The following is a 13910-nucleotide window of genomic DNA, read 5'->3' as shown; positions in this document are numbered from 1 at the left end:
TTTTTCTTCAGCACAATTATAAAATTTGTATTGTCTTTTTTAGAACGACATCAAAGAAATAATTAATCATGTTACCAATACATTTTGTCCTCCAAAGATGTTAACTGGCATTGATGCAACACCGCACAATACTTTAATGGAGAATTACAATCTCAGTGAGAAGAATAAACACAAGTATTCCTTTGATATTTTAGCTAAAACAAGTATAGTGGAACCTTTGGATTCTCCGCCTCGTAAGCAAATGCCAGCACCTAGATTTGTGCCTCCTTTATCAGCTACATCAACAACACAGATGCCTTCTTCAAAATCAGTCCCCTCCTCCGCCCCCACCTCATCATCTTCCACTTATATAGCTCCTGCCACCAACACAACCGCTCCAGTCGGTCATCTTACATCATCTACCTCTTCCTCTTCTGGGCAGTCTTCATCGTTAATAAGCAATGCTACCATAACATCACCTACAGTGCCACATTCTCCTATCTTATCTCGGCCATCGAAAGAGTCAATGATAAAACCCTTAAAAACGGAAAAGCCAACTCCGCCACCAATAGAAAAGCAGAATTCAACTCTGGAAAATGATTTGGAACTTTCTGACTCGGACGATGATCGCAAAAAACAAAATCGTTCCACAGTGAATTCGAGTGACAGTTCTCCATCAGATTCAAGCGAATCCGGAAGTGATTCCTCAAGAAGTGAACCTCAGCAACCAGCTACAATACCCGCCCCTCACCAGCTCATTAGCCAGCAACAACAAATGACTGTGGTATTACCAACCAAAAAGAAATTAGGATCAGGATCAGCTGGTACAATACCCGGTAGCGCTAGTAGTTGCAGCTCTGGTTTGGGCTCTTCTGCACCTCCTTCGGGAGGTTCTTCATCGTCGTCCTCCAATAAGACACCATCGCCTTCGAATACTACCAAATGGCAGCTAAGCAGATATTTCAATAAGGCGCCTTTACATCAGACACCAACACAAGATGTCGTATCTCCATCCACCACTTCGATTGTAAACTCCGTGAATTCTATGAATGTTGCCAATCTCAATATGCCCATTACACTTCGGGGAGGAGCTCAAATTATACCTGAACCTCCCCAGCATGTGGCAAATATTAAAAATGAATCCATGTTAGAAGATGTAGATGATGATGAAGATGATGGTAATGAGATGGAAGACGAAAACTTACATAGAAGAAATAGAGGTACTAATAAAGGTGAAACATTCCCCCATCCGGCATTTCCATCGCGGAAAGCACCAGCTGGTCTCTCAGTCACCCCACTTTCTCCTATGTTGAGCGATATTAAGAAAGAAATTTCCACGCCTCATGGGAGTATGGGAGTTAACCAACAGCAGGTGCCCATTTTAAATGCCTCGGAATTTGTATCAATACCTTCTTCACACATAAAACACGAATCAATGTCCATAGCTGGAGGACATACTACTATTACTTCCTATAGCCGCGATGTCATTGAAGGTTTATCAAATCTCTCCTCTGATACTAATACAAGTGATGACGAAAGATTGCCAGTAAGGGGACCCACGGGTACACTACAAATTCCTGGTGTCCCAGCAGCAATAACAGCTTTGCCTCGCTCCCCACCTATGGTGCAAAAGACTCAAATGTTAAATTCAGTTACTATGATACGGTTAGATCCTATTAATTCATCTCCGACTGCACATTTAAGTCGACCACCTCCTCCGCAATCCAGAGCTAAAAAACCCAGAAAAAAACTGAAACAGCAAACTAGTGCCACGGTAGCGACGGATACCAGTGACGAGGAGCAAGATGACGTAACAAAACGTTTAGTTAGTCCGGCAGCTAGTGGCACAACTAGTGGAATTACAAGTGGAGTTGTGGCTGGTCCCAAAAAAGGTCGAGGAAGACCACGTAAAACTACACCCAACCAAAGTGGAAACATAAGTTCAGCATCGTCAGCCTCGGCTTCTGCTAAAGGACCAACGTTAACCGCCAAAAAAGATATCAATAAGAAACCCGCCTCTACTACAGCCACAGCAACCGCTCGAAGACGAGCTTCAAGACTTAACTCATCAAATTCTTCTGCTCAAGACCTTAATTCTACCACCCCTACTAAACAAGCAATTGTACAAGCTCCAATAGAACTAATACAAACAACACAAGTAACAACGCCGGTTTCTGTTAAGGAACAAGTACATACTGCAAACGCCACTAGCGACGATTCATCCTCTTCAAGTGAGTCATCAACATGTTCTATGTCAAAATCATCTTCGTCTATTTCGGATTCAGATGTAGAAGAAACAACCAACAAACAACCTATAATAACTAACACTTCCTCATCGGAAGACGAAGGAACAAAACCAAATGGCAGTGCAAAATCCAAAACTTCTGGATCTGGGGAGCATAAATCCGCACCACCAAAGCGAATAGTAAAAAAATTGAATACGCGAAAATCATCGCTTGAAGATTTATCAGCCCCCTTAACAGCATCCACAAAGCCGCATGATATGTCAATGTCCTCCTCATCATCATCGTCATCATCTGAATCGTCAGCAGAAGATTTCAGTCACCTTCCCAATGCATCAACTTTAACTGGAGGGTCTTCACAACAACCTGCTACCTCTATTGGTGCAGGCAGTTCTTCCCAACGTTCTGCGAATCATCAATCACCGCATAAAGTGGCAAGTGCCTTTTTTTCGGAATCGAGTGGTGAGGAACGTTCTGATTCAGATTCAGGCGAGCCTCGAAAGGAAAAGGTAAAATTTTCAGTGACGTTGTACGATATTCAAGAAATTTCGATTAATTTTAATTTTGTATTTTTAGAAACTTAAACGTGATAAACCAAAAAGTGATAAAAATAAAATAAGTACGCTGACCCGTATATTCAAATCGTCAAATGAAGGAGGTGCTAAAAAACAGGGCCAAGTTCTTATAGTGGATCAGTCAGAAGACCAACAACAACAGCAAATGCACCAACAACAGAAGCATATATCTCCAGCATTAAGACTGTCTCAAGAAAATCTGTCCGCAGTACACAATTCCCTACAAAATACTCCAACAGCACAATCTCCACGTTTAACACCTGGTGGTCATATGAGATCACCACGTTCTTTAAACATGACACCTCTCGCTTCTCAGGTTTTAGCAGCTGGTGCAATGGCATCACATCGCACACCTGATCGTAGTACGACGAGTGCCGAAAGAAAGTTACAACAACGTATAAAGACACCAACCAGAACGCCTACTCGCACGCCACCAACCACAAGGACACCAACTCCAACGCCTGCTGTTGCAGCTACATTGCATCATCCAAACCCTTCTCCCTCACCATCATCTACGACGCCTTCTCATCTTCATCAACAACACTTAGCTCTTTTACAACCTCCGCCACCAACTTCCTTAATATGTAAAATTGATCTCTCTAGATTGTTGAATGTACCCGAGGAGTGGCAAACAAATGCATATCGTTTGTATGGTCATGCTCCTGGCCATCAGCAAAATCATTTGACACCAAGCGCTGGACGCACTCCAATATATGATCATGAAACAATACTCAATGCTGACCTGCAGTCTTGCAACAACCAAATGCGTTTAAAATCCGCATCAAGTGGTAATATTAGTGGTGGTGGCAGTGGCAGTGCGACTCCTAGAAGTACGGGCAATCGGACCCCTATACAAATTGCCTCCACTATCTCATCGGCCTCCGAAAGAGAACTTTCTCACTCAAGGGAAAATCTCCACGACTTGGCCAAAGAAAACTGTAATTCCGGTCGCATGAGTAGTCGTTCGACAGATGGCAGCATATGTGGTGGCGGTTCGACGCCGAAGGAACATTTGCTACCTCCCAATGGATACAATTCTGCTGCAGCAATGATTAGAGGTTATAATTCCCCTAATCCTACATTGGGTGGAGTGAAACTGTTGACCGGTGTTAAACATGAACAAATAATAAAACATGAACCTGATTCAGAATATTCCTGCAATGAAACTAAATTTAAAAGTGATTCTTCTACAGATCCATCACTCATAAAGCAAGAACTTTTAATACTCAAACAAGACTATAAACCCAGTGATTTGTCGGAAAAATCATCACTGTGCTCACCTAATGACTTACCCATGGAACCGAAACCAAGGCGTAAACGCAGCACCAGCTCAAGTTCCAGTCCTTATAAAGAGAAAAAACGGAAAAAGGAAAAAGATTTAAATGCAATTGCGTTAACCGAAAAAGAGAAAATGGTTGTCAGTGGTAGTGATATTGTTAAAGAAAAGGAAATCGCGAACGATTCTTTAAAATCCGGAAAGGAACCCACTGTAACAGAAGATTGTTTAACAAATACAAACGGACAACAGCAGACACAGGTAATGGAAACTATATTTCTCACTATTCATTTATAGATTTTTTAAATTGTGTTTTGTTTTTTCAGAAGGATCAACAATTTTCCCATACAAATCACGATCGGTTATTAATGGAGAATAAATTTCAACAACAGCAAAGCACGGATAAATCAAATAGTCTTAATAACAATAATAGCAACAAAACAACAAACAATGTCTCAAACACTGCCAGTCCTGCGCATTTACAAACTACAAACAACCATTCAACCACAATCGCCTCAACCAATATGCCACCACCAGCCAATGTAGGACTGATACCAACTGTTACACAACCTCCTCAACCCGCAGCTGCATGCTTAAAGAATGTTCAAGTTTCAGCACCTGCTACATCTATGCCTTCAGTAGCTTCCTCATCGTCGTCGCCCGCCGCAATAGCAGGAGTCTCAAATTCATCTGTACCACCAACAGAAGCAGTGTCAGCAGCAGCATCAACCACCCAACCTCAAGTTATCTATCGTTCCTACTTTGAACGAGATGATGATGCTTTGAGTGATGAATTCAGGTTTGTTGCGGAATCATTTATTGATTATTCGAACTCCTCTACCTACTCCTCCAACAACAACAACACTACCAACTCCTCCGTTACGGCCAAATTTCAAAATTTATTGCAAATGTAAACCAACTGTTTTATGTTAATTTAACACATTTTTCTTTTTTTAATCCTTTAATTTCATTTCAACATTTACAAAGTTAACATTAAACAGTTAACAGAAAAAATTTCTTGTGTGTTAAACGATTTTCTCTCCATGAATATTAATGAGAATTGTTTTGAATTATTTTCCATTTGCAGCAAGGACGGTAAGTTTTTGCAAGAGGCTGTTCATCGCAAGCATGCGGCAGATCGTGAGCAGAACACTTTCAACCAAGTGACTTTATACTTAGAGGCTGTGGTTTACTTTCTTCTGTCTGGCGCTGCAATGGAACAACATAGTCGTTCTGAAGATGCAGCTTGGACTATGTACAAGGATACCTTGTCATTAATTAAGTGAGTAATGTGCAAATATTTATATTAATAATTAACAACATAAAAAAACAAGATTTTACCTTTAAAAAGTGATATTCGGGATTATAAGTATTTATCCATAAGTTAAATTTATGTATGTATATGTACATATATGTATGTATAATGTTATGTGAGATTTCAACCCCAATAAATTGTAGTACGTAACACTGCACTACACGCTATTATACGTTAATAAACTGAAGAAAATTTAAAATATTTTTGTCGTTTTTCAAAAATAAGTTAGATTCTGAAACTTACAAACTTTTTCACCTGCTATAAGGTTTTAAGATCAACAAACATTTTATGAAAAATAAATCGAGTTTCTAACTCTTTTGGCTTATATCATGTTTCGGATACTAAGATCAAGCACTAAGGACTAAACTAGTTTATTTTGTATGTTCAGTTTCAAAGTCTTATTTTATGTTTTCCTTAATTTAAATTTCAGATTCATATCTTCTAAATTTAGACATTTACAAGTTTCTTCAGCGAATCAACATGATACTCATAATAAAGTTGCTATATTAAGGTAAGATAAAATTTATTATAATTACTTATTACTGCTATTTACGTTACTGTTTTTGTTTACAATTTGGACACATGACGCGAATATCGACGTTATTTGTAATTTTTTGCCATTTTGATTAATATTCATATTTTTTAATAATTAACTTCTATTATTTAAATTTACTTTATATAGTCTACGTTGCCAGTCTTTGATCTCTTTAAAGTTGTTTAAACTTAAAAGAAATTTTTGCCGTCAAATCAACAATATTTGTTCGGATTTCTTCAAATCGGGTAAAGGCGATATTATTAATGGCAATACGCCTTCATCAATTTCACCTTCTAATTCGGTAGGTTCACAGGTGAGTTTAATTTCATATTTATTTAAGAACAATTAATAAATATTTAATTATAACGTGTTGTATTTATTTTATTTCAACTTTAGGGTTCTGGTTCCAATACTCCACCCGGTAAAATAGTGCCTCAAGATATACACTCAGCTTTATGTCAGCAAAACCAATATTTTACTTATTTATCTAGTAGTCATGAATTATGGGATCAAGCCGATCGTTTAGTTAGACAAGGGAATCACACCGGTAAGTCAAATGACTTCTTAGAGTTTATTGTCCAAATTTATATTAGTTATGTCCTATCACGATTTGGAGTTATATGCCACCACAATGTCTTTTAAAAATTGATGTATATAAAAGTAATATAAACAAACAACAAAAACATATATATGCCCATGTCACGAGCAATTCTGGGGTATTTAATTTTAAATATAATATTTAATTTATTTTTAATATAAAGTTAAATACTTTTTTAGCGAGGTGTTTTTTAAAACATTATTTAAATCCGGAAAAAATCATATTTTTTTAATTTTCTTACACTTTACTTTAAAATGATGGAAGACCTTTCAAAATTCGACAAAAACCACAGAAAGGGTTAAAAATTATAATTAAAAATCTGTTAAGCAGTAAAGTTTTGATAAAATTTTATATAAATAAAATAAGTTAATCATATTTCAAGGTATTTTCAATTCCTAGATATTTAGAGGACTCTTTGCCTAGAATTGGACAAATATTTTATACATAAACTTTTAAAATTAATATTATTTATTTAACATACTAACCTGTTTACTTACACATTAATTAGAGACATTTATTTATGTTTTGTTTTTCTATTTCAGATTTCTTTATTGCATTGGACCATGAAAATGGTCCTTTGACGTTGCACAGCAATGTTTATGAAGTCTTTCGCTATGTCCAGGCTGGTTTAAAAAAACTGAAAGATGAAATGCTTATACAATAATAAAAAACGTTTGCAAATATTTCTTGCATGTTGTCTTACAAAGTTTTAACAAAAAATTACTTTTTTTATATACACAAACAAACACTAGTTAACATCACTTCTTAACTTATTGAGTTTTTATAATATTATTTAATAATCAAATCAATAAGTAAATAAACGATTTTCAACTTTTCTTAGGGTATCTAAAATATAATTCAGTGCTTTTTGTTAATGCTAAACAAAAAAAGAAAAATCAATTTCCTAGATAAGTCATTATTATTGTTACATATACATAAATTTATAATTAAATAAATAAACACAGCAAGGAACTTATCTTCAATAACATTAAAGTGTTATTACATTTTATTAAGAAAATTTGATTATGCTGAATATAATTGAACTTTAGATTTTTAAAGAATGACATGTTAAAAATTTTATTTTAAAATAAAAAAAAGAAACATTAAATTTTATTTATAAAGTCATAATTATTTTAATTAACAGAACCATTTAAAAAACTCTGCTTTTTTAAGAAAATATATGCTCAAAAAACTATGTTAAATATACATACGATATACATATATAAATATATTTTATTTTAATTTTTAAGTTTTTTTTATGAATTGTTATTTTCTTTTTAATTATTAAATTAAATACTTTAAAGGGGGTTTTCTTTGAATTTAGTTAATTTTTAAAAATTTAGTTAAATCTTGAAAAAGAAAGCTTTTAGAAAATTCCTTTGTTAATAAGTTTTTCTTAAGTTTGTATTGAAATTAAGTCAATATAGAATGTATAATTATTACTTGTAAAATTTATATCATTAACGCATAAATTATTATAAATTTAAAATAATTATTATTTATCACTTTATTCTTTTAATGTATAATTTTTCATATGGCAATCTATACTAGAAATTGTTATATAAAACAACAAAAGCAACACCAAATGATTTTATAAATTCTAATTATATTCGAATTTCCATTGGCTTTCAACTCTTATTATTACAAAAGAGAGCAAAACAAGTAACATAATCTTCAACTTTCTTCCTTAAACACTCTTCCTAAAATATTTATTAAAAACTATTTTTTTGATATACATATATTTGTGTATGCGATAGAACAGTTTTTTAATACATAAGTTTATTTAATTCAAAGACAATTAACAAACAAGCAATCAGCGATTACATATTTTGCTAGTTTGAAATGTATTTAATTACTTCGTATATATTAAGTACATATTCATTCAAAGTTGTAGTTTTTCACTTCTACTCGTAACATCTTCAGTTAAGGCCAGGTATTTAATTATTTAAAACATTTGTAGCTTAAGTTTAAATCGATTTAACCGTTTCTAATTGTTTTTAAGCATGTTAATCTATCATAGCCTATTATTAAATTTACTTGAGAATTTTTTATTATTAAATAATATCGAAAATTGTTTTATTATTATTTCTGTTTTATTAATTAATAGTTATGATTTTTCCTTTTTTCCCTGTAAAACATTTCTTAGTTATTAATTGCTAAATGGTTACGTTCTTTTTAGTTTATTATTTTAACTAAAAACCTATTAAAAGAATCACACAAAATAATTATTACAAAAAAATCATTAAAAAATGTTTAAAAAATTTACATCTTGAGTTTTATTTCCCTTATTTCGTTTTTTTATAGACATGAACCGAATTTTAAACTTTTTGAAAATTGAAAGGATGGTTGCAATTTGTTGTAAATGGCAAACTATCACATTATTATTTCTATTCAAATATATTGTAATTTTGTTTAGTTTCCAATTAAAAATAAACGGCGCCATACAGAATAAAAAAATTGTAAGTAGAACTAACATTTTCAGCATAAATTGAATTTGTGTTAATAAAATCTATAGATATTAAATTTTTATATTTGCTAACTGGTTTAATTAATTTAAACCATCTTTATTAATATCATATCTTTGACTTTTTCAATTAAAAAACCAGAGGAGTGTTATTATCATTGGATTGTAGATTTTAGTTGCTTCTAGTTGGATCCCTAATCAAAAATAATATTAAGGGATCATAAGTAAGAAAGAAAGCTTGAATATTAAATTATAAGAGTGTCACTCATAATCATTTATCAAAGGTTTTCAGAAGAATTTTTTATGAAAATTTATTAAATAAACCTTTGATTAAAGTCTTAAATATTTATATAGTAGTTTTTTTCCTCAATAACTCATAATTGGAGGGTAATTGAAAACTACAAAAATTTTATATATTCACTCAGATTCTGTATTTCGATTATGTTTTCGCATTCAGTTATGCAACGATCGAAGAAGGCTATTTCAACAAAAAACTGAATCGTAAGAAAAAGAAGTATCAATTCCATTTCGTATTCTGCATTACGATAGTAACTACGTATTTTGTAAGTTGTTTAAGTGACGGAGAGTCGAATCGAAATGCGGAATACCAAAATTGCCAAATGGTAAAATTTCGATACGAATTGATGTGCAAAATAGATGTGATTAAATACATACACATTATGTATGTATGTGTGGAGAATATCTCCACCAAATTCAAAATAAATTTTTAAATATGCACTATGGAAATGCACTACGTCTGATGATTAGCTTGAGATCATAATGCGTTTAAAACGCATAAATAAAAATATAGTTTAAGGAACAAATTAAAATCTGAATACTCATCGCATCAACCATTTTTATGCATTTTCGAACAGGTGTGTCCCGAGGAACAGCTTTTTTAAGAATTTCATGTAGGCATATAACTCAATCGATGCGTATTAATGAACATGAGAAAAATAAAAAAATATTTTTTCGGAATGGTCTTCAGTTCCCTACCAGCGATTGAAAATCCTGACCTCAGTCTAATTTTTAAAAAATAAAATATTTTCTATTTTTTCGAAACTGGTCTCAAAAATTTTGTTTTTGAACTGTAGAATAGTTGTAGAATATTTTTGGTCCACAAAATATTGTTTTCGCTTTTTATTGAAATGGATGTCAAAATTATCGTAATTTATAGCTTATACAGAAAAATATTTAAAAAATAGTTTCGCATTTGGTTTAGTTCATTTCAGAATTTTTTGAAATTTATACGCCCCTTATAATACAATCAAATTTGTTTTGCGGACCAGAATTAGACTAAAAAAAATTTTAATTATTTTTCTCCCGACAAGCTCAAAATTAAAACAAATAACTTTTTAACACCTAATTCGAAAAGAATGCTGAAATTTTTTTTGAACATATTGTAATGAGATCATGATTTTCAATCGCAGGTAGGGAACTGAGGACCTTTCCTTTGTTACAACATTACAATTTTTAAAATTTTTATTGAAATAAAACGTGAAAATTTTTGTTATTGACCAGACATTGTAATATAGAACGATATTTTATCTTTGCCAGAACATGCAGATTTTTGGCAAAAAATTTCTTCATGAAAAATGGATAAAATTGTCAAAGGATTTGTATTTAAAAATTTATTGAAATAATATAATGAAATAATAATTTATTGAAATAACATGTGAAGTTAAAGTTTTTAAATTTGATTTAAATTTCAATAGAAATTTGTATATCCCAAAATGTCGTTATCCTAAAATGTTGTTACTGAAATAATATACATTTTAAGTTGACATTGAGCAAAAATCTGGTATTTTATGAAATAAATCCAAGTATTTTTCAAAAAATATTTTTTATAATTTCTTTTAAATAACGGCTTTTAATTTCTCTTTTCTTTATAATTTGTGTTAAACATTTCAATGAATTTGTAATAAATTATATGAATCGATCATGACTTTATTTTCCCAAAACATTTGCATTCCAAATAAGAAACATGACGGATTTTTTATTTGTTTCACTTATTTTTTTATTTTCACTTATTTTCTTTAATATTTCATAACCCATTGCATGTACATTATTTATTAATACGTTTCAATATTTTATAGATATTTTCTATATATTAACGTATTTTTAATATTCATAAAAGAAATGTTAAAAAAACAAAAAACTGAAAGAAAACATCATCAACCAAGGAATTTATTCTTAAATATTATTACCTTAAGTCAAACAGGTTTATAGTATTTAATAAATTTAAACTTTTTCTGTATTAGATATTTTTTATAAAAATATCTAAACATATTTTAAAAAGCACATTTTGTGATATACATTCATGTGTTATTAGAAATTCGCTGGTTTTACGCAAGTCGTATATCAATACTACTATGTATATGTAAATACGTTATACAATACATATTGTAATTATAAACCTCTTGATACAATTCTAAATTAAATAATCAACAATTTAGTGTTAAAATACCAATTTTACTTTAATTTTGTAAAAAGTATATAAAATTAAAATTAAACATTGAATAATATTTATGTACATTAATATATTATATTGAACGAATAAAACAAAACAATTGAATTAGAAAATTAACTATAAAATTGATCAAATCAAATTTAAGAGTAAACAATGATTTCAATATAAACAATTATTTTATACATATGTAAGTGAACAAAAAATCAAATTTTGAACTTAACTTAAATAATAAAAAGAAAATACAAATAAAATGGTGAAATCTCAGTCATTTAAATATATATTATTAAAAATGCATATTGTTAAGTGTGTATTAACATTTTAGGGTAATTGTATTAAAGACGACGAATAGCGGACACATATATTTTTATATTACATACTTGATATAAAATACTAAAAAAAATATAGTAAAAATGTTTGGTTAAATTTTTGTTTGTTATAAATTTAAGTCATAATTACGAAAATATAATTCACAATTGCTTCGAAAATTCCCTAAGACCCTACCAACAATCTCCATCTCCCCCATCCTTCTCCACACAAGAGATAAAACTTATTTTGTACATATTATATATTAATATATAATATATTAAAACACAAAAAAAAAACATATAATTCCCATTTAAAACAATTATTATATTAAAAGTCTACTACCATTAAACAAAATTATTATTAAATCTAATATTTAAGTTTGTAAAAATCAAGACATGACAAGAAGTAATATTTAACAAACAAAAATCAATGATTTACTCGAAAAAATAATGTAGTTGTTTAATCAGAACAAAAATAAAATTAAAAGAATATATAAATTGTAAAAGAATAAATTCTACCTGCAAGTTTAAAGCTTCGTATGTAATAAATTTTTGTACTCAATACATTTATGCCGAAATTTTCTTTATTCACGATTGAGAATTTTTATTAATCAAATCTTTTCCTTAGTGCAAATACATACTTTGTTTAGGTTATGGTATTTATGATAAACAATAAGTGTCTAGCTTAGAAAATAATTCATAGTTATTTCAGTTTTCCAATATAAAAGCAAAGATTTGCTGTTATAAAATTTCCATCATTGTTGAAATGCGTAAAATATTTTCGGTATTATAAATTTTCAAATCAGAAATCATTTTATTAACGACCGGCAGTTTTATTGATACATATTTTGGTCTTTTTTTTGTAGTGAAACATTGGCATCACTTAATATTCAACATTTTGACACCTATTTTGACGGCGTTATAAAACATATGTTTTTAATATGGCAATGCTCTAAAATACGTTAGCAATTTCACTCATTTTCATAAATACCACTCGTTCGGTGAAATAAAGTAAAAAAGGACTAAAAATAATTGCATAGATTATTTTATAATTTATAAATTTGAAGGGATTAACTGAAAGTTTAACGAAAATCATTTAATTCACTTAATAGATTCAAGAGGTAACATTGCTCGTGAAAGTGTGTTGTTTTGTAATTGGGGAATTTCAAGTTTTTGTAAAAAATTGTAATATTTCAGTTTACTGCTTTGCATATTAAGAAGCAGCATTATAATTATCGATACGAATATTTTCTTTCCCCCTATTATAGCTGTTGGCTCCACTGCATTCCGCTTCCTACATTCACTTCTTAACAGCGCTTCTTTGTTGTGTGATCTTTTCTGGTCATGCATACATTTGAATTGTATAGGTTTCCATTAAGTCCAAAAGCCAAGTCACTTTTAAATATACGGACTCAAGCAACATTGCAAACTGTCGAACACATACCAAATTTACTATCTGATAATATTCAAAATTTCTATCCAGGAGTTCACTTGTGTCCCAGAAATAAATTGTCAAAGCAGGCCATGGAGCATTACGGAAAAAACCAAACACCACAACAGCGTTATCCGCGTTTTCTTGCTTTAGAAGCTGAAGAATGGTAAGGTAAGTAAAATTTGTATTTCACGCATTCGCATACAATAATTATATAGTAAAGAGTGATATGTTAATTTGAGGTTATAGGTGCTTATTAGACGATGAATGTCCTTTGCTTGTACTACACAACGTATGCGTTTTTATCAGATGTATATAATCGGGATCATTTTTCCAAGAAAAACTAACAAAAAAGCTTTCCCCCACTGTAGTGATGGAAATGTTAAAAAATTTGATTTGGAACACATTGAATCATGGACACATTTTTTCCGCTTTCATTATTTTTCATTACGAATTGGCTATTCACAAGCACATTATCCTGGGTTATATCTGAAATTAAAACTTTTAGAGTTACGGTTGTATTATAACATTAAAATTATAACATTAAACTAGGACACATTAAAACTAGGACGCACCGGATAACACTTACATATATTTCTGCTTTCAAATGGCTACCGTTTCGATAATGTCTAACAAGATAACACTTACCAACTTGTTTATAACCTAACTTTACCATATCGTACAATAAACATATAACATCGTGCAACAGTCATTTTCA

General features: G+C 30.9%; 1 protein-coding gene across 6 annotated transcripts in view; it reads left to right on the top strand.

Moving 5' to 3' along the window:
• Window positions 1–7725, top strand: part of LOC119604721 (AF4/FMR2 family member lilli) — a 28806-nt gene extending 21081 nt beyond the window's left edge. For 2 of the 6 annotated variants that reach the window (XM_037957518.1, XM_037957519.1), the window contains exons 4-11: window positions 44–2731; window positions 2799–4334; window positions 4400–4983; window positions 5161–5355; window positions 5819–5899; window positions 6071–6236; window positions 6320–6470; window positions 7064–7687. In XM_037957518.1, the coding sequence (XP_037813446.1) occupies window positions 44–2731; window positions 2799–4334; window positions 4400–4983; window positions 5161–5355; window positions 5819–5899; window positions 6071–6236; window positions 6320–6470; window positions 7064–7185 (5523 nt within the window). In that variant the 3' untranslated portion in view covers window positions 7186–7687. Of the gene's footprint in view, window positions 1–43; window positions 2732–2798; window positions 4335–4399; window positions 4984–5160; window positions 5356–5818; window positions 5900–6070; window positions 6237–6319; window positions 6471–7063 lie in introns of all 6 variants that reach the window. The other 4 variants (XM_037957523.1, XM_037957520.1, XM_037957521.1 and 1 more) reach the window with 4 other exon arrangements.
• Window positions 7726–13910: the final 6185 nt, after the last annotated feature.

This window comes from Lucilia sericata, unplaced genomic scaffold (assembly GCF_015586225.1).
Source record: "Lucilia sericata isolate MDLA Ls3-8-SP2 unplaced genomic scaffold, ASM1558622v1 Contig000420F_arrow, whole genome shotgun sequence".
NCBI lineage: Eukaryota > Metazoa > Arthropoda > Insecta > Diptera > Calliphoridae > Lucilia > Lucilia sericata.
The sequence above is the reverse complement of the archived record's forward strand: the minus strand, read 5'-3'. Positions and strand labels throughout refer to the sequence as shown.